General features: G+C 39.5%; 1 protein-coding gene across 5 annotated transcripts in view; it reads right to left on the bottom strand.

Moving 5' to 3' along the window:
• Positions 1–25,102, bottom strand: part of ascc3 (activating signal cointegrator 1 complex subunit 3) — a 556,691-nt gene that overhangs the window by 478,031 nt on the left and 53,558 nt on the right. For all 5 annotated transcript variants that reach the window (XM_060849581.1, XM_060849604.1, XM_060849610.1 and 2 more), the window contains exons 5-8: positions 24,545–24,665; positions 20,812–21,013; positions 15,545–15,680; positions 14,866–14,991 (exon numbers count right to left, since the gene is read on the bottom strand). In XM_060849581.1, coding sequence (XP_060705564.1) covers positions 14,866–14,991; positions 15,545–15,680; positions 20,812–21,013; positions 24,545–24,665 — 585 coding nt within the window. The remainder of the gene's footprint in view (positions 1–14,865; positions 14,992–15,544; positions 15,681–20,811; positions 21,014–24,544; positions 24,666–25,102) is intronic.

Here is a 25,102-nt window from a genome sequence, read left to right as displayed (position 1 = left end):
ATAAGATTAGATTGCTGAACAATATAGAGTGAAAGGTATTACATTTTTGACAATTTATTGGAGATCATTTAAATTCTTTGTTTAAACAAAAAAATTAAAGGTCTGTCCAAGATGGTATTATGAATCAGCTTCAGAGCAAAAATGTAGAAAATCATTAATACGGTGGTCTAAAAATATCAAGCTGTGTACCAGAAATGGATTAGAATGGGACCACAACAAAATAATTTATTTGGTAATTTTGAAAATTATTTTTACATTTGAAAGTTTTTTTTATTTGTTTGAGCTGTTATTTACTGCCTATTCCTATTTACACTTGACGAGATGGCAGACAGCTGCCTCTTTGAACCACTAGTCAATGTCGTGTGGATACACCGATGTTGTGCTGAAGAAGTAGTTCCAAGCCTTTGACCAAACAACAGTTAAGAAACAGCGCTACTTCTCCAAATCAACATGGTAAATTACTCAGGGGGCAACATAAAAATGGTGTTGTTCTATGTACCAAATGCACTTCTCAATCTAGTGGTACTAGATATGGCAATTTCTTTCATGGAAATGGGAGTATCATTGGCAATATCAGCATTTCTTGCCTAACTTCAATTGCCTTTGAGAGGCTGATTGTGCACACCTTCTTCAACTCAGAGTCCCTCTAGTATAGGAGTACTCACAGCACTATGTGGAAAGGAGTTCTTGGTTTTTGATCCAGCTACAGTGAAGGAACTAGGATATATCATATTTTGAAATCAAAACAATACATGGCTTGAGGGGGAATATGCAGTATCCCATAGGTCTGCTACTCTTGCCCTTCTAGGTGGTACAGGTCAAACATTTTGAAGGTGCTGTCACAGAAGGCTTGATGAGTTGCTGCACTGCATCAAGAAAGTTAAAAATCTTATCAAGTTAAAAAGAAAAAAAACAAATATGACAAATATTAGTGTAAATTGTAGGAATGAGAAAGCTGTACAAAAAAAAACCAAATCCAATTAATACCTGGAATTAAGAGACTTGTTTAATGGGGACATAGCACCAAAGGCATGAACACCCATCTGGTTCTACAATACCCTTTAGCAATGGAAATCTGAAATATTTACTTAGTCTGCTTCCAGATCCACAATATAGATGAACCCTAACTGTGATCTGAAGTGCGAAGCCATTCAAAACAAGGATGATTAGGGAGGAGCAATAAGTGGTCAGCCCCGATCCCATTAATTAATCATTCAATCAAAATGAATAATGATAGCCGTAGCCCATGAGTCTTGGTATGAGGTATGTATAATGACAGAGTTGGAGTAGGTGGTAGCGCTGATGCAAACTTATCATGGACTTTCTTTCTGCACTCTTGGGTATTACATTTTGCCTCAGTTGAGGTTGGTTGGTTCTTATGGTATGGCCTGCTTTACTGACCTGTAGGATAAAGTGCTCTCCTTTCAACTATCCTATCTACTAACAGTTCCAGTCCCTGTGGACTAAGTACGAAATAACCTACATTTCTGGAGCATATCCTCTATGATAGCAATACAGTATGACAATAATGATAGGAAATTCCTAGCTTACACATGGGCCAGCAGTATGAACATCAAAAGGTCCTGGTAGCAGGATGCATGTCTGCTTCTCCTACTGCATACCTCAATGAGAAGAACACTGTGAAACCCAGATCACAATTAGAGGTGAAGTGAAGTACATTTTATGAGAAAATTTTGCTCTGAACTAGGGTAGACTGGATTTTGTGAATCTGAAGCTGAATTTGCCTGTTGTAGTGGCCTATGACTAAAGTTGACAAGATGGCCACCTGGGGCTTTTTAGAGGACATAAAATGACTGAAAGGGATTGATAGTTACATATAGCAGACATTCACAGCCAGACTTGTAACCTCCATACAGGGTCACTGGATAAGATAATGGAAGGTCTCAGTGAGAGAGGATAGGGAAATGTAGTCAGTGAGGCATCCCTATCTAAATAGGAGGCATAAATAAAGTAGAAGAGCAAATTTAACCCAATTAGTTAAAACATTTCCACACACACACACACACAAAGTTAATTAAATTTCTGTCAACAGATATCTCCACACACACAAACATTTCTGATAATAAAGCATCTCGACTTTTCAAGGATAAGAGATGTCTAGTAAACCAGCCTGTAGTTTAGCAAAAACCAAAAGTAAAGTTATTACGTATTAAATATATGTATCAATGAGAATTGTGAAATTAAAAATGAAAACTACAAGTTTCCATACAGGGATTCACTTGAATTCCTCTGAGCAGCCAAAGATAGACAGTAGAAAGGGAACTCCTCACTGGCAGGGTAGATGGCGCAACAAATGGTGGAAAGAGACAATCTTGAAGAGAGCAAAAGAGGCTATAAAGCATGGAAAATAAGTGATCATAGCTTCACAGCTGAGCATGAAGAAAGCTATGAAAGTTATTGAACTTTATTGTTATCAATGGAGTTTGAATATGTGCTAGATGGTGGGGAAAGTATTGTAGAAGGTATCTGAAGAAAAGTCCGATTTGGTTTGGGGATGGAGGGGAAGAAGAAGGAATCAAGATCTTTGAAGATCTGCACTCCCCCTGGGAGGAGGGGGTCTCTGTTCTGCGACCGGTCAATAAACACTTGCAATTCAGTCTGGTTCTGTAAAATTTCACACTTTAATCATCGTGGCTGGGAACAAGTTGTCCAGCAACACAGAGGTTAAACACTTCTGTGTCCCTAGGAAAAGCTGCACACATGGCTTAAGACATTTTTATATCTTTTTTGAAAAGAAGTACAGCCATGGTTAAGGAGGCGATTCAAACAATTACCAATCAAATTTAATAAAATGACATTTTTGACAGTAATTTAGCCCAGTGATATTTCCTGGGAGCCAACCTTGCTTTAAACATCCAAGCACCTTTATCTCCAGAAACTATTTTCTCCACCTGCACTTGCAAGGTCAGTTAGGATGGCTCGTAATGTCTTATCTAGTCTACTTATTTCTATGCTGTAAAGGAAGCATTGTCTGCTAATCTTTGGTAAAGCACACTATGGTTAATTCAGGAATGCAGCTTTTAGCAGCTTTAAGCAGAATTGTCAATTTGCAGCCTAGAAGCCATTTTGGTATGTTATTGGCATCAAGAAGCCATTTTATTGTTGCCTATGTTAGTAAGAGCATGTATTAAATGGCTGTTTCGGACTACAACTAGTTACTTCAGCCTGTATTCAGATTTCCGATCTCCATCTTGAACCAACTTATAGCGACAAAATGCAAAGATTGTGTTTGTGTCCACTCCCCAATTTGTTAGCCTTGTTATATAACATTATAACTAGAACATTATTTGTAACTATATCACTTAATACACATTACAAACTTTAGATTGGAAGATATACTACAGATGTCATAATAATGGGTAGAAATTAGGATTCTTTTATTTATCCCATAATGACAGCAGTAAAACAAAGATTGCATAAGAGAATTTAAGAGTTCCTTAGTGATAAATTATTGTTAATTAACATAATACAGCTGGCAAGTGTCTGAGGAAGAATGCGGTCATCGGTATATTGGAATGTGGATAAACACAGTGCAAGGTCCCAAGGACTAGTGATAAAGATATCTGGTAACTTCATGTAATCATTGAGGGGACCTGCGGCTAACCATAGAGATGTCCATCATTGATTGTGTGTTTACAAGATTGGATGTATAGATTAGGGGACATGACTAACAATGTCATCAAATGTTGCATGTAATTACTATAACGTAAAATGTATAGAAATGGTATACTTGAATGGGAGAGGCAGAGTATTCAGTGGACACTGTTTCAGAACCTCTCACATGGTGCACAGTAAAAGATTCTGCTAAACACAGAATGTAAGACTTCTCTTTGATATCTCCAACATTGTCCATTTTGAATTAGTGTTGCCCTTTGAGGGATCCACTTTGAGCAAGCCTAGCTTGCTTTAGCACAGTAATGCCCACACTGACCCTTGCAAGTTCTTCATTGATCACTGCTTGTACATGTCACCAACACGAAGAAGGTAATCTGTAAAACCAGGGCACACTGTTCTTACATTCCAGCTTGCAATCCAAAAGATAGAACATAGAACAGTACAGCACAGACTTGACCCTTCAGCCCATGATTTTGTGCCGAGCACTTACCTTAACCTCAGATCAACCTAACTTACACATCCCTCAATTTACTGCTGCCCCTGTGCGTGTCCAGCAATCGCTTTATTGTCCTTAATATCTGACTCTATTACCACCACTGGCAGTGCATTCCATGCACCCACCACTCTCTGCGTAAAAGAACCTATCTCTGGCATCTTCCCTCTACTTTTCTCTAATTACCTCAAAATTATGACCCCTTGTGACCACTATTTCTGCCCTGGGAAAAAATCTCTGGCTATCTATTCTATCTATGCCACTCATTACCTTGTACACCTCCATCAAGTCACCTCTTTTCCTTCTTCTTTCCGGTGTGAAAAGCTCTAGCTCACTCAACCTCTCTTCATAAGACAAGCCCTCCAATCCAGGCAGCAACCTGGTAAATCTCCTCTGCACCCTCTCTAAAATATGTACATCCTTCCTAAAGTGAGGCGACCAGAACTGTACACAATATTCCATGCGTGGTCTAATCAGGGTTTGATAAGACCAGCGAGGTTTTGCTGCTGCTTTTAAATTCTATCTCCCTACTAATGAAAGCCAAAATACCATACGCATTCTCAACAACCCTATCAACTTAGGTGGCAACTTTGAGGGATGAATGTACTTGGACTCCAAGATCCCATTGTTCCTCCATACCACCCAGAATCCTGTCTTTAACCCTATTTCAGCATTCAAATTTGACCTTCCAAAATGAAGCACATCACAGTCATCCAGGTTGAACTTCGTCTACCACTTCTCAGCCCAGCTCTGCATCCTGTCAATTTCTTGTTGTAGCCTGCAACAGGCTTTGACACTATTTACAACACCACCAACCTCTATGTCATCAGCAAACTTACTAACTCACCTTTCCACTTCTTCATCCAAGGATTTAATAAAAACTACAAAAAGCAGAGGCCTAAGAACAGATCCCTGCAGGACACCGCTACTCACCAACCTCCAGGCGGAATACTTTCCATCCATTATCACCCGCTGTCTTCTTTCAGCCAGCCAGCCAGCCAAATTTCCCTGTATCCCATACCTCCTAACTTTCTGAATGAACCTACCATGCAGAACCTTAGCAAACGCCTTACTGAAATCTATGTACACCATACCCACTGCTCGACCTTTGTCAACTTGGTTTATCACATCCTCAAAGAACTCTAAGGCCTGTGAGGCATGATCTGCCCTCACAAAGCCATGCTGACATTCTTTAATCAAACTAGGTTTTTCCAAATAGTCATAAATCCTATCTCTCAGAATCCTTTCCAGTATCTTGCTTACTATAAACATAAGACTGGATTAGAGTGGTGCTGGAAAAGCACAGCAGGTCAGGCAGCATCAGAGGAGCAGGAACAATCGACATCTCGGGCAAAAGCCCTTCATCATAAATGTAAGACTGACTGGTCTGTAATTCTCAGGGATTTCCCTAATCCCTTTCTTGGGGAGGAACAACATGCACCTCCCTCCAATCATTAGTACTACTCCCGTGAAGAGTGGGGATGCAAAGATCACCACCAGAGGTGCAGCAATCTCAATCTGCACTTCCTGTAGTAACCTCGAATATATCTGGTCTGGCACTGGGAACTTGTCTATCTTTATATTTCCCAAAATTTCCAGCACATCCACTTTCTTAATATTAATCTGTTCAAGCCTATTAACCTGGTCCATGGTGTTCTCACGACCAACAAGCTCCCTCTCTCTAGTGAATATTGAAGCAAAAAACTCATTGAGAGTCTCCAGTCAAGACTTCAGGCACAAATTCCCTCCACCATCCCTGATTGATCAGAGAGAGGGGAGGGCCATTCTCTTTTTCCTCATGCAAGTGTGGAATACCCTTGGGTTTTCCCTAATCCTTCCCACCAAGGCTTTTTTGTGCCCCCATTCTAGTTCTCCTCAGTCCTTTTTTGAGTACTTTCCTAGCTACCCTGGAATCCTCTAAAGCTGTGCCAGATTCTTGCTTCCTCAACCTTAATTAAGCTCCCTTCCTCTTGACAAGAATCTTCTACTCCTGTCATCCAAAGCTCCTTCGTCTTACCAGTCCTTGCCTGACCCAGTGGGACAAAGTTATCCAACACTCGCAACAAGTGCTCCTTAAAAAGCGTCCACATTTCTGTACCCTGGAATTGTAATTTTCCCTCTTTTGCCATACTCCCTTTTTAAAAAGAGGTGCCACATTAGCAATTTTGCAGTCCTCTGGGACCCTCCCTGATTCTAGCAATTCCTGAAAGGTCACCACTAATGCCCCCACCATCTCTTCTGTTATCTCCCTTAGAACCCTGGGGTGTGGTCCATCTGGTCTAAGTGAGTTATCCACATTCAGACCATTCAGTTTTTCTAGCACTTTTTCCTTGGTGATGGCCACCAAACTCAGCTCTGCCCACTCACTCTTGAATTTTTGGGATATTACTGGTGTCTTCTACCGTGAAGGTTGATGCAAAGTAACTATTCAGTTCCTCAGACATTTTGTTATGCCCCACTATCTCTAGTATCATTTTTCAGAGGTCCAATGTCCAATTTTGCCCTTTAGATATCTAAAGAAACTCTTACAGTCTTCCTTTATATTACTGGCCAGCTTACTAGTTTACTCTCGTATTTAGTCTTCTCCCTCCTTATTTCGTTTTTATGTTGCCCTCTATTGATCTTTGTAAGCTTTCCAATCCTTTGATTTCCCACTGGCCTTCACCACATCACATGCTATCCGTGACTTCCCTGGTCAGCCATGGTTGCCTCATCCTTCCTGTACCATGCTTCTGTTTACTCGAGATCAATCTCTGCTGTATATTCTGACTTAATCCCAGAATCTCCTGCCATTGCTGTTCTACTGTCTTTCCTGCTGGGCTCCTCTCCCAGTCAATTCTACCTCATTCCTCTGTAATACCATTATCTCTGACTCTACCTTCTCCTTCTCAAATTCTAGAGTAAATTCAATCATGTTATGCTCACTGCCTCTAGAGGGTTTCTTTACCTTAAGCTCCCTTATTAAATCTGCCTCATTACACAACACTAAATTCAGTATTGCCTGTTCCCTCGTGGGCTTCACCACAAGCTGCTCCAAAAAGCCATTTTGTAGATATGCCACAAATTCCTTTTCTTGCAACCCACTACCAACCTGATCTTCCGAGACCCCTTCATATTGAAATTCCCCATGATGACTGTAACTTTGCCTTCCCTATAGATCTTTTCGATCTCCTGGTGTATCTTGTGCCCCAGCTCCTGACTACCATTTGGAGGCATGTACATAACTCCAACTATAGTTTTTTCCACCTTTGCGGTTCCTCAATTCTACCCACACAGGTTCTACACCATCTGACCCCACTTCATTTCTAACTACTAATTTAATTTTATTTCTTATAATACAACAATCCCACCTCCTCTGCCCACCTGCCTATCTTTCCGATAGGATGCATAACCTTGAATTCAGCTCCTAATCCTAACCTGTTGCAGCCACGTCATATCTGCCAATTTCGATCTGCGCCACCAGCTCATTTACCTTATTCCTTATACTGCTTGCATTCAGATATAACACTTTCAGTCCTATATTAACCGTCCTTCTTCTCACTATCATTCGTATATATTAGTGCAAGAGGCTTATGTGCTCAGGTCTCTTTTTCAACTAGTTATACTAATTGTCAGCAAAGACAGCAAGAGTTGACGAGCAGTATATGCATCATGCACTAATACTCATTGTGCTAATATACTTCGCAATACATCAACTTGAAACACACTCCACTCTTGCAGCCACAGTATTTATAGAACTCATCCAGTTAAGTTTGGGGTCATGCCAGTCCACTTGTTTGACACGATATTTGCAATGTTAGAAACTTGCTCTCCTCCATCAGTACATAGCAGGGAGATGTGGCATCTGCAAATGTAACAACTTGTTGTCACAACGAAAGCCTCTTTTTTGCTAAAAGCTGTTCCTTTTCTCAAGGATACTGTGTCCTTGAAATTTTTCAGAGGGGTCATAAACTAGTTTCCAGTTCCAATTAGACTAGCTTGGTACAGAGATTAAACGGTATTGAGAGGCCCTTTTGTTTATATGTAAACAGATGAGACTTCAGGCCAAAGTGTTCATGTTTTAAAAGTGACCTGTATAATGAAAGGGGAGTGGTCAGATCTCTAGCTGAGCAATTCAGTCCAGAACTAGTTGGGAGTTCAACAGTGAGTTGTGCAGAAACACAAACGGTCTCCTCTCCTGCCCTCCTAACTTCAACCTGTAAGCATTTGTTCCATTTTTTACTGGTTTTTAAAGAGGCTTGCTTATTGGTACTGTTGTATATTCAGAACAGCATAATTAAGTCTCGTTTGGATGGACAGTTCTGTAGGTGTTCTTTATTCTGTTCTGTGTGTTACATTGTGTAATCTTGTGAATAAATTTTTGTCGGTTTAAAACCTAGTAGCCAACCTCGCTAGCTTACTCCAGGTAATTTTCACTGAACACTTAGCGAAACAAATTGCAAAGTTATGGTCTGGGCTGCCTGCTTAAGAATGTTTTGAGTAGTTTGGCCTAGTCCAAAATATTGTCAAACGTTCCTTTTTAGCATTTTGAGGTAAGTGATTCATTAACTGACTATTCAAACCATCTACAAGGCATGTCAGGGGGTGATAGAAGTGGTGGAATAACTTTCACTTACCTGGATGGATGCAGTTTCACCAAGCATGTCACCATTCAGATCAAAGTAACCCACTTAGCTGGTAATTCATCACTCCACCTTCATATCTGTAATATCCTTTAAGGATACTCAATCCCAGATAAGTATTATTCCTATCTTAACTTTAAGACCTCTTACTCAATTGACTCTTTTCAGTTTTGATGGCTTAGAAATTTCATCACAATTCTGACACCGAGAGATTTCTTTCTCGTCCTGATAATGGTGCAAGACAACACTCATTACCACCTTTTCAGACAGTGATGAGCAACAAGTGTTGCTCTTGGCAACATCCCTGATCCCTGTTCATATCCTTAACTCTTTTTCTCACTTGCACTAAACCTCTTGAAGCACAATAATATCCAACTTGATTCCATGTTAGAGTTGTGAATTTCTATTATGTTTTATTACAAACAAAAATGCCTATTTACATTGTGCATTAAATGCACAAAAAATGTTCCAAGGTAATTCACAGGAGACTTACCAAACCATGTTCACAAAAATTTCATCAAAATAAAGAAACCCCAAAGCTTAAAAACTTAACACCATTCACTGCATCTTGGCAATCAGAAAATGACATGTTGACACTTCCTCTATTTTCTGCTGGCTAGTCAACTTTTTATCCATGCCAAGACATTACACCTTGAGCTTTTATTTTCTGCAATAACCTTTGTAGCCCTTTACTTTCTTCAGGAACTCCAATTGTTTAAACATAACTTCCATTTCACAAAACCATGCTCTTGCCTGATCACCTTGAAGCTTATCCACATGCCCTGCTACATCATCTTTAATAAGAGCTTCTATCACCTTCCCTGTGGCAGACATTCAGCTAATTAGCCCATGCTTTCCAGTTGCCTCAGTTTTTGAATAAAGGAATTGCATTCGCATTCTAACATTTTAAAGGTCCATTTTAAGGACTAAGACAGAGCACCAAGAAGTCCCAGTTTCAAAAAAAATTATTCTGAGTCCCTGAATATGTTTTTCCTAAAAATTGAAATACTGGACTTTAATAGGGAAACCTTGTAGGAACGAAGAAAATATCTCTCACTGGGGTATTTGCACATCAAAATTTGAGTAGTTCTATGAACCAAAACAGGTTAACTAACAACTTTCATAAGGTCATAACATATCTGGAGACTGGATTGATCATCCATGTTCACCTCATCCAATTTCACTTCCCCATAGCATCTATAGAAAAACATTCTGGTCAAATGCACAAGAGATGGATAATCCAATAATGCCAGGTTTATACTTCTGACAAAATTGAGAATTACCCAAATAAGAAGAGCTTGCAGTAAAGACTAAGTCTTTTACAGAAGGAGATAAATTCGTTACATGCATTTAGAGGAAGAAGATCCTTTATCTGAAACGCTCAGGACAAGCTGTTTTTCAGAATTCAGAATTTTTCGTTTTTCAGAATAAGTGACAGTTTAATGGTGAAATTGTTAAAAATCTTACCGGAGGAGCAGACTTCTAATTGGGAATGTGCTTGGCCACGCTCCCCCCCCCACCCCCCACCTCGCATCTGAGTGACATGCCTCAAGTGGATTAACTGTTTACTTGCCAAGCAACCTTGTTAATGAGAAAAAATCTTCACAAAAGAAATCTTCGGATTTCGGAGCTTTTCGGTTTTTGGATGTTCGGATAAAGGATCTTCTACCTGTACATCTTTCACACTGGGATAAATACTTGAAAACATTTTTTTTTGTGAACTGGGTAGTCTATACAATTGCACTTGAGTAAAAAGGTAATGTTGCCATTGTCCTACTATGTCCACCGGGCGGCACGGTGGCACAGTGGTTAGCACTGCTACCTCACAGCGCCAGAGACCCGGGTTCAATTCCAGCCTCGGGCGACTGTCTGTGTGGAGTTTGCAAATTCTCCCCGTGTCTGCGTGGGTTTCCTCCCGGTGCTCTGGTTTCCTCCCACAGTCCAAAGATGTGCGGGTCAGGTGAATTGGCCATGCTAAATTACCCGTAGTGTTAGGCAAGGGGTAAATGTAGGGGTATGGGTGGGTTGCACTTCGGTGGGTCGGTGTGGACTTGTTGGGCCGAAGGGCCTGTTTCCACACTGTAAGTAATCTAATCTAAACTATACAGCCATTCTCTCATTACAGAGAAGCGATTAGCGGTGGTTTAACCAGAGAGTCACCACACCTCAGGCGCGGTGAGAAACTGAGAAGTAGAGTTCTTCATGATAGCCCCAGTCAGTGCAGTAACTAAACTTTGTATCACAACCAACAATCCAGCCAAGTGAGTTAACAAACTCCAACTTGAGTACAGACTTGCCAATTCACAGATTCACAAGTAGTAAAACGTTAAAACAAAAACTCCCCTCACTGATTCAAATGGGCTGCCAGGACCCCCATGACAAACAAAACTAGAGATAAATTAAGCTACCACTCAAACTCAAAATATTAGTTTACAACCTCATTTAAAACCAACTCACAGATCACAAATGGAACATCAAAACCAAACTGTTCTCAAAAGTTCTCAATTTTTCTGTTGTCAGAAAGTTGAGATGAAATCAACAGATCAAAATTGAGTCTCCTACGAAATAAAAAAAACAAATGCAATCCAAAGAGTAATCATTTCAGTGATGAGAAATGTTAAATAAATTTCAAAGTGCAGAGCAGTCTGACCATCACACTTAGCAGAAATATAAAAAGAAAATGCTGGAAATACACTGAACGACATAACTACAGTGTTTTATTAAAATATTTCTCAACAAAATGAGAAACTCAGCCAACAGCAAATTTTGCAGCCTTTGAATTTTATCAATCAGTACCAGCATTAATGATGTACAGTGACAGCAGTTTGGGAAACACTGTGTATATGAACTTGCACGAATACACAAATGCCAGTCCAGCTTATATATCTGTGTGATGCTGACAGCATCGCATCAGAAGCATTCAAACCTCCAAAGTACATTATCAAGCCATTCATAGAGTCAGAGATGTACAGCACGGAAACAGACCCTTCGTCCAACCCGTCCATGCCGACCAGATATCCCAACCCAACCGACTCCCACCTGCCAGCATCCGGCCTATATCCCACTAAACCCTTCCTATTCATATACCCTTCCAAATGTCTCTTAAATGTTGCATTTGTGCCGGCCTCCACCACTTCCTCGGGCAGCTCATTCCATACACGTCCCACGCTCTGCATGAAAAAGTTGCCCGTAGGTCTCTTTTATATCTTTCCCCTCTCATCCTAAACTTATGCCCTCTAGTTCTGAATTCCCCGACCCCAAAGAAAAGATTTTGTCTATTTATCCTATCCATGCCCCTCAATTTTCATTCAGCTTCTCCCTCAAATCCTCCAACCCTGGAAGCATCCTTGTAAATCTTTTCTGAACCCTTTCAAGTTTCACAACATCTTTCCGATAGGAAGACCAGAATTGCATGCAATGTTCCAACAGTGGCCAAATCAATATCCTGTACAGCCGCAACATGACTTCCCAACTCCTGTACTCAATACTCTGACCAATAAAGGAAAGCATACCAAACGCCTTCTTCACTATCCTATCTACTTGCAACTCCACTTTCAAGGAGTTGTGAACCTGCACTCCAAGGTCTCTTTGTTCAACAACATTCCCAAGGACCTTACCATTAAGTCTATAGGTCCTGCTAAGATTTGCTTTCCCAAAATGCAGCACCTCGCATTTATCTGAATTAAACTCCATCTGCCATTACAAGATCCTGTTGTAATCTGAGGTAAGCCTCTTCGCTGTCCACTACACCTCCAATTTTGGTGTCATCTGCAAACTTACCAACTGTACCTCTTATGCTCACATCCAAATCATTTATATAAATGACAAAAAGTAGAGGACCCAGCACCGATCCTTGTGACACTCCACTGGTCACAGGCCTCCAGTCTGAAAAAACAACCCTCCACCACCACCCTCTATCTTCTACCTTTGAGCCAGTTCTGTATTCCAAATGGCCAGCTCTCCCAGTATTCCATGAGATCTAACTTTGCTAATCAGTCTCCCATGGGGAACCTTGTTGAACACCTTACTGAAGTCCATATAGATCAAATCTACCACTCTGTCCTCATCAATCCTCTGTTACTTCTTCAAAAAACTCAATCAAGTTTGAGAGACATAATTTCCCATGCACAAAGCCACGTTGACTATCCCTAATCAGTCCTTGCCTTTCCAAGTACATGCACATCCTGTCCCTCAGGATTCCCTCCAACAACTTGCCCACCATCGAGGTCAGGCTCACTGGTCTATAGTTCCCTGGCTTGTCCTTACCACCCTTCTTAAACAGTGGCATCACGTTAGCCAACCTCCAGTCTTCCAGCACCTCACCCATGACTATCGATGATACAAATATCTCAGCAAGAGGCCCAGCAATCACTTCCCTAGCTTCCCACAGAGTTCCCGGGTACACCTGATCAGGTCCTGGGGATTCATCCATTTTTACCCATTTCAAGATCTCCAGCACTTCCTCCTCTGTAATATAGACATTTTGCATGATGTCACCATCTGTTTCCCTACAGTCTATATCTTCCATATCCTTTTCCACAGTAAATACTGATGCAAAATATTCATTTTGCATCTCCCCCATTTTCTGCGGCTCCACACAAAGGCCGCCATGCTGATCTTTGAGGAGCCCTATTCTCTCCCTAGTTACCCTCTTGTCCTTAATGCATTTGTAAAAACCCTTTAGATTCTCCTTAATTTTATTTGCCAAAGCTATGTCCCCTTTTTGCCCTCCTGATTTCCCTCTTAAGGGTACTCCTACTGCCTTTATACTCTTCTAAAGATTCACTCGATCTATCCTGTCTATACTGACATATGATTCCTTCTTTTTCTTAACCAAACCCTCAATTTCTTTAGTCATCCAGCATTCCCTATACCTACCAGCCTTCCCTTTCACCCTGACAGGAATATACTTTTTCTGGATTCTTGTTATCTCATTCCTGAAGGCTTCCCATTTTCCAGCCTTTACCTGCGAACATCTGCCTCCAATCAGCTTTCGAAAGTTCTTGCCTAATACCATTAAAATTGACCCTTCTCCAATTTAGAACTTCAACTTTTAGATCTGGTCTATTCTTTTTCATGACTATTTTAAATCTAATAAAATTATAGTCGCTGGCCCCAAAGTGCACCCCCACTGACACCTCAGTCACCTGCCCTGCCTTATTTTCCAAGAGTAGGTCAAATTTTGCACCTTCTCTAGTAGGTACATCCACATACTGAACCAGAAAATTGTCTTGTATGCACTTTTCAAATTCTGTCCAACTTAAAAATTATTCACCTCAAAACTTAAGTGAATATTGTCTCTTTAAAAACTAAAATATTCCATATATTTTTCTTGTGGTTCACTTTCATTATATGTACCAGTGATCACAAAACCCCAGGCAACTTCACAGATTTAAATGGCTCCGCTGTAAGCTCCTAGTGGAATAATTTGGCAAATCGAATATTTCATTTTTCAGAGGGTTACAAAATTAGGAATATTCATCCTGTCTCAGGGATCCCGAAGATAGCAATTCACAAATACATGTTTAGGGATAGAATAGGAGCAGCTTTAGTGACAGTAGGTGTCATAAGATTGGTCTTGTGTCACTAAGATGGCTTATCTAACTGTGTTACATCATTCCCAAACAACAGGTCAGCTGTGATCTCTTTTAATGCATGCATACAAACAAATAATCAGGAGGGGCTTTTGTGCACAGCAGCAGTAGCAGCAGCATCCCTGCCTCTGAGCCAGAAGGCCAGACTTCAACCTCTTCCACACAGTTCTGTCATAACACATCTGAACAGGTGTTCAGCAATATGCACACAAGCCAAAAAGACTGGAATGAAGTTGGTATCAACCACAGAACAAACTAAACTTTTCTCACTACTACAATGACAAAAACAACTCAGCACAGAATCACCATCTTCAAAAAACACAGCAAACTGTTAAGTGAAAGGAAAATGTATTGCTGTAGTCTCAAAAAAAAAGAAAAATGCTAACTGAAATTTAAAGTTATATCAATTGTGTTGTAACTAACTCCAAAATCAATTCCATAATTGTACTTAACGTATGCAGATTACAACTGATGAACAATAATCTTCTGATCAACTTATCTGGAGTATTAATTTATTTACCTCATCCAAGTTTTTAATATCAATCAGTTTCTCTTGAATACCAATTGGCATAGACTGTGTTGCAGGAATGACTACTTGTTCATAGACCTTGTTGTTCTCTCGCTCAACATCTTCTGAAAGATATATCTGTACAACATTAAAGCACATATGTTAGCACATGAATAGATTAAGGTTTCATAAATGATACAGATGTTAAGAATAGTTGAGCATAGTTAAGAATTAAGCATTCAGCTAACAACTGCAAAACAGTCAACAGATCTTTATTTTCATTGGCTATTTATTGATTCAAAATCAACTTTTAAGGCCACGTTTGTAGTGACTATTTTTATGCGCATGGAGGATCACACAAAAAAAATCTAATGTCAAGTACAATTGCTTTATTAACATTTCTCGTTCATACTCCAAGATGCAGAAATCAAACTCACTTCCCATCACAGCCATACTTAGCATAAACCATGAATTTAATATTCATGTGCTCCTAAATATGATCTTCATGGATATTTTTCCACCTACTCATTTTTAATTTGCTTAAAAACCAGTTACACATTTTTCTTTCTAATGAAAACTCAATCTAAAATATTAACTTTATTCCTCTGTCTACTGATGTTATCTGAACATTCTTTTTTTCTCAAAATCCAACGAATACAACTGGAATGGACAAAGTCAACGAAAATCATACCTTTGCACCAGCAATAAAAGCTGGGGATTGCTTTGCTTCACTTTTTGAATCATAAACATGTGGATATTTGATTCGTTCATAGTCATGCTGTCTTGTCAGAATTGGTGCTATCCGTGCATTCTGAAGAGCAAGCTCTCTATCAAATACAAAACAGAAAATGCAATTTCAAAATCATACCTGCATATATATGTCTTGAAACTTAACTAGACCTAATTTTCCCTCTCCATTTTACTCTAATCGGAATATCCATCCTAAAACTGACATTTTAATGAATCTTCACATAGTAAAAAACAATCCATTCAGGCTCAAACTCTACTGCAGAGGTGAAGTATAAAATAATTTCACTCTGTAGCAGAGAATTGTAGCACTGAGGAAGTGATCAGATACATTCTACAAGATCATAAGAAATAGAAGAGAGCGACAATGTAACCTGCCTAGTATGCTCTCGATTGATAATGACCATGGCAGATCTTGGGCTTCAATTCCACTTTCCCATAAATTCCACTCAGCTCTCGATTTTGTAAAAATTCCAAAGAATTGCAGCACTTTAAGTGCAGAAATTTCTCAATATGGCCTGAATGATTAACCAATACTCCTAACAGTGTGTGCATGTTTCTATATCACAGAGAGGGAAAACAATGTTTCAATATCTACGCTATCAAGCCCCTTCAAAATCTCGAATGTTTTAATTAGGTCACTACTCATGCTTCCAAACTCCAAAAAAAATCCAATTTACCCAGCCTCTCATCTTATGACAACCTTCCATCCCAAAAAAAACCTAGTGAACTTTTCCTGTGCTCCCTCCAAAGCAATTCCAGGTAGTTTCAGAGTTGCAAAAAGGTTCCGTTTTGGAATCCATTCACAAGTCAATTGATATGCAAATCAGAACATAACGTAGGACAATGTAAAGCAGCCGTTTGTAAGCACAGAAAATTGTTGTATATTGAATCTTTAAAATGACACTCCTGTTTGGAATCACGTTTGTAAGTACAGGCATTTGTAAGTCAAGCCATTTATAGAATCAAGAACCCCCTGCACACCCTTACTTAGTGTCCAAAATTGCATAGTATTCCAGGTGTGATTTGAACAAAGCTCCATACAGTTTTGGAAGACTCCCTTTTCTCTTTATTCCTATCCTCACTTGGACTATACTCGTCGCAATTTTGCAAGGGGCGGGGAGAAGGTGGTGGATCTTATAGATAGATATACAATTATGAAGAGAATAGATAACGTAGAATCAGGGAGATTACTTCCCCTGGCAGGTGAAACTAGAACTCGGGGGCAGATTTAGGACAGTGTTGAGAAGGAACGTCTTCACTCAAAGGTTGTGAATCTGTGGAACTCCCTGTTCAGTGAAGCAGTTGAGGCTACCTCATTGAATGCTTTAAAGACAAAGAAAAATAGAGTTTTGAACAGCAAAGGTACTAAGAGGTATGATGAACAGGTAACTAAGTGGAGGTGAGTCCATGAAAAGAGCAACCATGGTTTTAATGAATGTGGAGCAGGCTCAATAGGCCATGGCCTACTCCTACTCCTCCTCCTCCTTTGTATGTTCTGACCATTTTGCCAAAGTGCCATTTACACACCTAACTGCTTGTGGGACCTTATACAAGCATTCCCATGTCTCTTTGAACATCAGGATTTACAAGTTTGATGCTTTTTAAAAACACTGCTTTGATATTCTTACAAAAAGTCTCACATGATCCACTATTTGCAAACTTTTTGCCCATTCACTTAACCTGTCCATATCTCTTTAAAAATGCATGATCCTCCTCTTACTTGCATTCCGACTTAGCTTTGCATGATCTGCAAAGTTAAATACATTTCCCTCTATCCTTTCATGCAAATCGTTAATACAGATTGGAACCTCAGCTATTTACAACAACTCTACAGGTCATAGCCCGCCAACTTGAAAATGCTCCACTCATCTCTATTGTATACTTCCTACAGATTAATTTATCTCCCACAATTGCAAATGTATCATCGATAACTCCCTAAATCCTTAGAATGTGTACCAGCCCATGGTTTGGCATGTAATCAAATGCCCTTTGAAAATCTAAGTACACTACATCAACTGATTCCGCATTCCAAGTTAATTCTACAAAACTTGATCAATTTGTCAAACAGGATTCCACTTTTGTAAAACAACATTGAATTTCAGTAACTATTCTATGCCTAAGTCTGTCTTTAAGACTATTTTAATAAGGGAAGCCATTATTAAGCTAACTAGCCTTGGTCCCCTGTTTCGCTCTCCCTTCTTTATTGAATAGCAATGCTGGATCTACTAATCTGCTGGGGCAATTCCAAAACATACCATTGCTGGATCAGAATTTTCCATACTTAGATAAGCCCATGTAATTCTAATGATAAAGTAATGTTGATAGTCAAAACAGCCAAATAAACTGTTGCCATTTTTTTGAAAATCACAAATACAGTTGAAGGCTTAAAGCAAAACTTCAGCAATATCTTTGCAGAATTCCTAAAATCAGTCACCCTTTAATTTGTCTGTCTTCAATGATTTGCGACGATTGACCATAATGTCCATGCCTCTAATGTCAGAGGATCATGGCAATGATACTCTTGTAAAGAATGTTACCTTTTTATTCTTCTGTACTTATGTTTGCAGACTGAAGTGTGAAAAAAACATTTTTTTAGAAAACAATTTGCAAGATTACTGCACTTTTTAAATGCAAGTTATCTGATACATGTTGTTAGTATTCGTTCAAGAGCTCCAGAAAGTCCAGGTAAAGATGAGCTGGAATAATGGGCTATGTAAACTCTATACTACTTGCGGAACGTTTCAGAGAATACCTTTGGGTCACCTGGACCAACCAACCCAACCACCCCATGGCTCAACACTTCAACTCCCTCTCCCACTCCACCAAGAGCATGCAGGTCCTTGGACTCCTCCATTGCCAGACCATAGCAACATGACAGCTGGAGGAAGAGCACCTCATTTTCTGCCTAGGAACCCTCCAACCACAAGGGATGAACTCAGATTTCTCCAGTTTCCTCATTTCCCCTCCCCCCACCTTGTCTCAGTCCCAACCCTTGAACTCAGCACCACCACCCGAACCTGCAATCTTCTTCCTGACCTCTCTGCCCCCAACCCCACTCCGGCCTATCACCCTCACCTTAACCTCCTTCCACCTATCACATTTCCAACGCCCCTCCCCCAAGTCCCTCCTCCCTACCATTTAACTTAGCCTGCTTGGCACACTTTCCTCATTCCTGAAGAAGGGCTCATGCCCGAAACATCGATTCTCCTGCTCCTAGGATGCTGCCTGACCTACTGCACTTTTCCAGCAACACATTTTCATCTCTGATCTCCAGCATCTGCAGTCCTCACTTTCTCCTATGTAAACCCTATAGGCAGGAACTAGTGAACTGCATTCCCAGTCTTTCCTTCCACATAGCACCTTTTTCTTGAGTCTTGTTTGTGTCTGGCTGTCTGTGTATGTGTGCAGTTTAGGAACAGATTAGAGGTTTAACTAGTAGAGTTGCATGCAGATGGTTCAAATTGTTTACCTGAGCTACGGCATCTCGTTGGGTCCCATGATGAGGCATGATTATTAATACAGCAATTTTTTAAATTAACAGTACCTATGAAATCAGGAATGTACCAGATGATTTACAGCATATATTGCTTAAATAATAATGTAACTTTGCCTTGAATAAAACATAATAGCATGCAGCCTTCTCATTTGCACACTCAACTGACCACGAGGATAGCACGGAGATTGTGATAATGCACTAAACTGTTGGTATTTGAGATTTATAACGTTTACTAATTTAACTTGCAGAATTCCTAAGATCAGTCATCCTTTAATTTGTCTGTCTTCAATGATTTGCGATGATTGACCATAATGTCTGTGCCTCTAATGTCAGACAATGGCCTCTAATTCTCGAGGAATTAAGGGCTACGGGGAGAACGCTGGTAAGTGGAGTTGAAATGCCCATCAGCCATGATTGAATGGCGGAGTGGACTCGATGGGCCGAATGGCCTTACTTCCACTCCTATGTCTTATGGTCTTATGGCAATGATACTCTTGTAAATAATGATATCTCAAAAACCAGAAAAATAAAAAGATATGTAAGTTTTACCAATTTAACGAGTGCCCAATTCATAAGGAGCCAGCTAAAACAAAGTTTTATGTATTATAAAGTTACAAACCAATTCTTGAGATTTTTCTTTCCAAGTGTATTTTGATTAAAAAGTGCTTTTACTAGCCTTTGCTACTGTGGTAATTTCTGCCAAAAAAAACTCTCAACTCATCTGCAATCACGGAAATACTGTTTGCCAGTTCTTACACTTTTGTTTAAATCTCAATTATAGGGAAAGGAGACACAGAAACAACGTGATGAGACAATCTAATGGAAAGAGATGCATTATAAAAGAGGAAATTAAAATCTAGAAAAACCTCAAAGCAAATGACCAAAGGTCAGGAAGGAACACCACAGTTAAAGAGATAATATTCATCCATTGATGGGCTTTGCTAATAAGCTGCCTCCTCCTCAAGATAATTCATTTAGTTCCAACCGGTCGCTGCACAGTATTAGTAAGTGTGGGCATGCAAAGTAATGCACAATCTTACCGTTTTAACAGAGTTAACTTCTATGATGCAATTTACTCAATGCGAGACAAACTTTGCAATAAAATGACAGTGGGTAGAGGGATCTTCATACTTGAAAAATAAATCTCGCATTTTTTCCTGTGGTGCATATCAGAACTGCAATTTATCAGCATGGGGCAGAGGCCAGTGCTGGAATCTGGGAACTACAATGGAGTCTTCTAGCAATTTAAATGGGTTTGAGAAATAATTGGCCAGGTCTTGGGATTAGGGATTACTGCGGTAAGGGACCATGAAACACGGGACAATTTGGGATGCCAGCTACAGCACTGAAACTATTGATAAACCGTCTGGCATCTCCGTTTGAACTGATCTGACAAACAAAGTGTGAGTGTGTGTATGTGTGTGTCAGATCTAGCAGCGTTGGGAGGTAGGTGCAGCAGAAGTGGACCTAACCACCAAGTAAAACATCCTCATCCTCTAGTAATGCATTCCTGCCCACCCAATTCTCCAACCATTTCCAGATCCTTTTGCTATCTCAGGCATTACTGAATGCAAAAATGCAATTTATTTTTCAAAATTTCCTTTGTCAGCTAAAATTTTGGACAATTCAAAATAAAATTCCTTTTTACTTACAGGTTTTACAATTAACAAATTACTTAAGCAAGTTGCAAATATATTTTTAATTAGTCTTACCTTTGTAAACGTAACTCTTTTGGATCAAAGTTTTGCAGACCATCTCCTGAAATTTCGCCCTCATCTTTTTTCTCTCGTTTGGCTTGACGTTTTTCTTCTCTACGATACTGTTTTAACAGTTGCTTTTCTTGTTCAGAACGAACAGTGACTTGGCAGCCATAAATGGGTTGTGCATTTCCTCCCAAACACTTTTTTGACGCATCTGTTGAGTTAAATCAGTTGTATGTGGCTCTCCGTAAAACTTGCACTTACACACCATTAATGATCAAGACAGTCACAAGATCATTATCAAACAGAAATTGACCCCGAGCCACATATGGAGAGGATAGGTCAAAGATTTGGTCAAAATGGTAGGGCCTTAACGAGATCATAAAAGGAGCAGAGCAAGATAGAGGCGCTTAGGGAGAGAATTAACAGGTCAGCAATTTTTTACCATCTATATATTGGAAGAATTCCTGAATGTAAACGTGACATAATAAAACAAATCATTTTATTGAAATAATTTTTTCAGACACAGACTTAATGACAAATAGAAATTATTTTGGTTACAAAAGACATATTTGTATCAAGCTGTGCTGAGGCTATACATCCAATCAAGCCAATTTATGATTGCAAAAGAAAGTCAGTTCTAGGTTTAAGAATTGATTTTTTTTCCTGCCTAATTTTCTGGTCTGCACAATTCCTAGAATCCCGACAAGGTTCAGCCCAACAAGTCCACACTAACCCACTGAAGAGTATCCTCCAAACCCATTTCCCATTACCCCACGTTTACCCCTGACTAAAGCACCTAACCTACATATCCATAAAAACTATGGGCAATTTTGCATGGCCAATTCAACTAACTGCACACATTTTGGATTGTGGGAGAAAACCTGACCATCTGGAGGAAACCTACATGGGGAGAACGTGCAAATTCCACACAGTCCAGAGGCTGGAATTGAACCCAGGTCCCTGGCAATGTGAGGCAGCAGTGCTAACCACTGAGCTACTGTGCCGCCCTCATGCTCTACATAATTAAGTATAGCCTCAGAAATGTGACAAGAGAGGAATACAACTTAGCTTAAATAAGGGAAGGATATCAAGCCCAGCCACATGCAACCATGTTCCTGTCCCAGGAATGACTCCAAATCATTGGAGAGCTTTCCCCTGACTTTAGCTTTGCAAAGGCTTCTGGATGCAAAACTTGATCAAATGGTGCTCTAATGCGAAAGGCTGTTACAGGCCAGTCATTCCAACCCCAGAACATCACTCATGAGTTCTTCCGGAAAGTGACTAAGCCCAATTGTCTTCAGTTGTCGAGTGTGGTGCTGGAAAAGCACAGTAGGTCAGGCAACATCCAAAGAGCAGGAAAATCAATGTTTTGGACATAAGCCCCTTTCAGGAAGGGCTTCAGTTGTCTTCAGTTGGTTCAATAACCTTTTCTCAAAGAAATGGCCACTAGTGTGATTTTTCACTCATGATTACACAGTATGCCATACTGTTTGCTACTCCTTGTATAATGGAGTATTCTGTGCCTATATGTACCAAACCTGGACAACACTGGGGTTTGAGCTGATAAGTGGCGAGTAACATTCAAGGCAGACAATTGCCAGACAGATAAATTTCAATGAGCAAAAAGCAAAAACTTAAAAATCTTCTGTTGACATTCAACAGCAATACCATCAAATGGATTCCTGAACAATGACTGAAAACTTAAGTAGACCACCCCTATAAATCGTTTGGCTACAAGAATTAGAGGATAGAAATTTCTGCAGTAATTCATATCCTAACTCCCCAAATCTTATCCAGCAGGTACACAGCAGAAGTCAAGAGTGTGAAGGAATACTCTCCATTTGCATAGAAAAGTACAGCTCCAACAATACTCATCACCCAGCTCAAAGCAGCTCACTTTATCAGCATCCAATCAATCACCTTAAACATTCACTTCCTCCATTAACAGTACGCAGGGACAGCTGTAGATATTATTGAAGCCTCCTTCAACAGCATATTCCAAATCAGTAACCTCTACTACTCAGAAAGGCAAGGGTAGCAGATATATGGAACATTGATACTTGCTAGTTCCCCTCCAAACCATATACCATCCCGATGGGAAACTATATCACTGTTCCTTCAATGTCACGAAGTGAAAATCCTGGAATTCCCTCCAAAACACCTGTGAGCATTCCTAACATGGTCTGCAATGGTTCAAGAAGCCAACTCACCCCCACTTTCTCAAGGACAACTTTGAGTAGGCAACAAATATTGTTCTTGCCAACAGTACTCACATAACATGAGGATTTAAAAAATAAGCTTTTCCATAAGTGAATACAGTGTGAATTTTTTTTTAAAACATTTAATTATGGGACATCACACTTGCAACATTCAGCTCAAGGTGCATAGATCTCTAGTTTCCATACACTGTTGAACCTAAGTGCCTGAGGACTTACACTTATCTTCACAGAACATTATAGCCAATACCCAAGGTTGATAAGACTATTCAGAAGAAAACATTAGAATTCAAGGTTGTAACTCAAGGTATAGAATATTAAGCCATGGGATAATATAAAACTTTTAATTAAATCACAAAAACAGTACTACATGCATTACTGGACTGCATGTTACAGGAAGGATATTGATGTTTTAGAGGGCATGCAATGAACACACTGTTTGGTATGTGGAAGTACAAATAAAGATTTGAAAAATTTTTGTATAGCAATGTAGATTGTGAACAGAAAATTTTAATATCATGACAGTCACAAAATTAAAACAGATATTCTAAAACAAGCTAGCAAAAGATTAACTACTTCTGTGTCATCTTATGCACATATTGGCACTACCTTACAAACATGAATTTTCAAGGATGGCAGCATCATAAAGCTTTTATTATTTGTTAATCTGAAAAGTTTTCCTGCTTGGATAGCATGTAACCTAATTCGGACTTTGAAAATTGTTCTCTCACTTTGAACCTAGTCTGTCTCTTTTCAAAACAATTACCACCACTCCTCAAAAATACATCCAAAAGCACTGTCCTTGGGAAAGTTCAGCTTTCCTTTTCTCTCCAAACTCATTGGTACCTCCTAAATGCACCATTCCTGCAAGTATGGATCACTTTAAAACACTAAATTATAACTGCTGTTATACCCAAACTAAAATTATAAATTGGATGTAATTGCATGACTGCATCTCTTGAATATTATCCCTCTGCAACCTTTCTCCCGCCTTGGAAATAATCAACCACATCACCTTCTTCCAAACCATGTTTGATTCTATTTTTCACCACTAAATCAGAGTATCTCCAGCAATGGATTTCTTTCCCCATACAGATATTTCTAGGGCTATTTAAAGATCTGCCCCAATCCTTTCCCCTCTCTTGTCTACATGTTGCCCCTTGCCCTCATCATATGCAGTTATGACATCTGCAGTGACCTAACTTTATTCAACCATCTCTCCTAACCCCTTTATGCTTTCTCTTATCTTAGACTGACATTAAGTCTAGGATAGCTCAACATTTTTTATAGCTAATAACTACAAAACCAAATCCACAGTCTTTTGTCCCTATCAGAAAACTCAACATCTTCTAATCCATATTTTGATTTTGCTTCTAACAAACATACTGGGACTTTTCAAAAAAAGCTTTTATCCTGCTGTGCTGTTCTCACTAATACCACCTCCTTGACAAGAGCTTTCAACAGTCCTGAAATGATTTCAAACAGAGGATCAGCATATGTTTTTCTCCAAAAAGCAATGTCCTTACCCTGAAGATATCGGAGCTTCAGATCTGTGCTGTGGGTCAGAGCGTTTTCTACAATCGCACTCCTGTGTTGCAGAACCTTCTCTATTAGCTCAAATCCTTCAGGTCCAAGAAGTTCAAACAGCTAAAACAAGAGAGAGTATTTTACAAATAACAAGTTCATTGCTTTTCTGCCAGAAATTAACAATATGAGCTAAAATGTAGAATTGATCGCTCATAAAATAAGTACTTGAATTATGCAGCACCTGACCACAGGAATGATTTAGTTGCTTTCTGATCAGGACATTTAAGATACTCATTGACTGTATCATGGATTGACAAATAATCATTAACTCCATAGCATTTAACTTTAATCTATGGGTGGGCACTGTCCAAAAACACAGCTATTCAGAAAAAAAAGACAGAAAACAAAATTGTTTTCCACTCAGAATAGGGTAATTACTCAAGTATATTAAAAACCAGCAATACCTGAAGCAGTATTCTTCAAGAGCTACAGTATCACATTCGACCTTAAATGACTGTGAGTAAAAAGTGAGGTCTGCAGATGCTGGAGATCAGAGC

The sequence above is a fragment of the Hemiscyllium ocellatum genome, chromosome 3 (genome assembly GCF_020745735.1).
Source record: "Hemiscyllium ocellatum isolate sHemOce1 chromosome 3, sHemOce1.pat.X.cur, whole genome shotgun sequence".
Taxonomy (NCBI): domain Eukaryota; kingdom Metazoa; phylum Chordata; class Chondrichthyes; order Orectolobiformes; family Hemiscylliidae; genus Hemiscyllium; species Hemiscyllium ocellatum.
The sequence above is the reverse complement of the archived record's forward strand: the minus strand, read 5'-3'. Positions and strand labels throughout refer to the sequence as shown.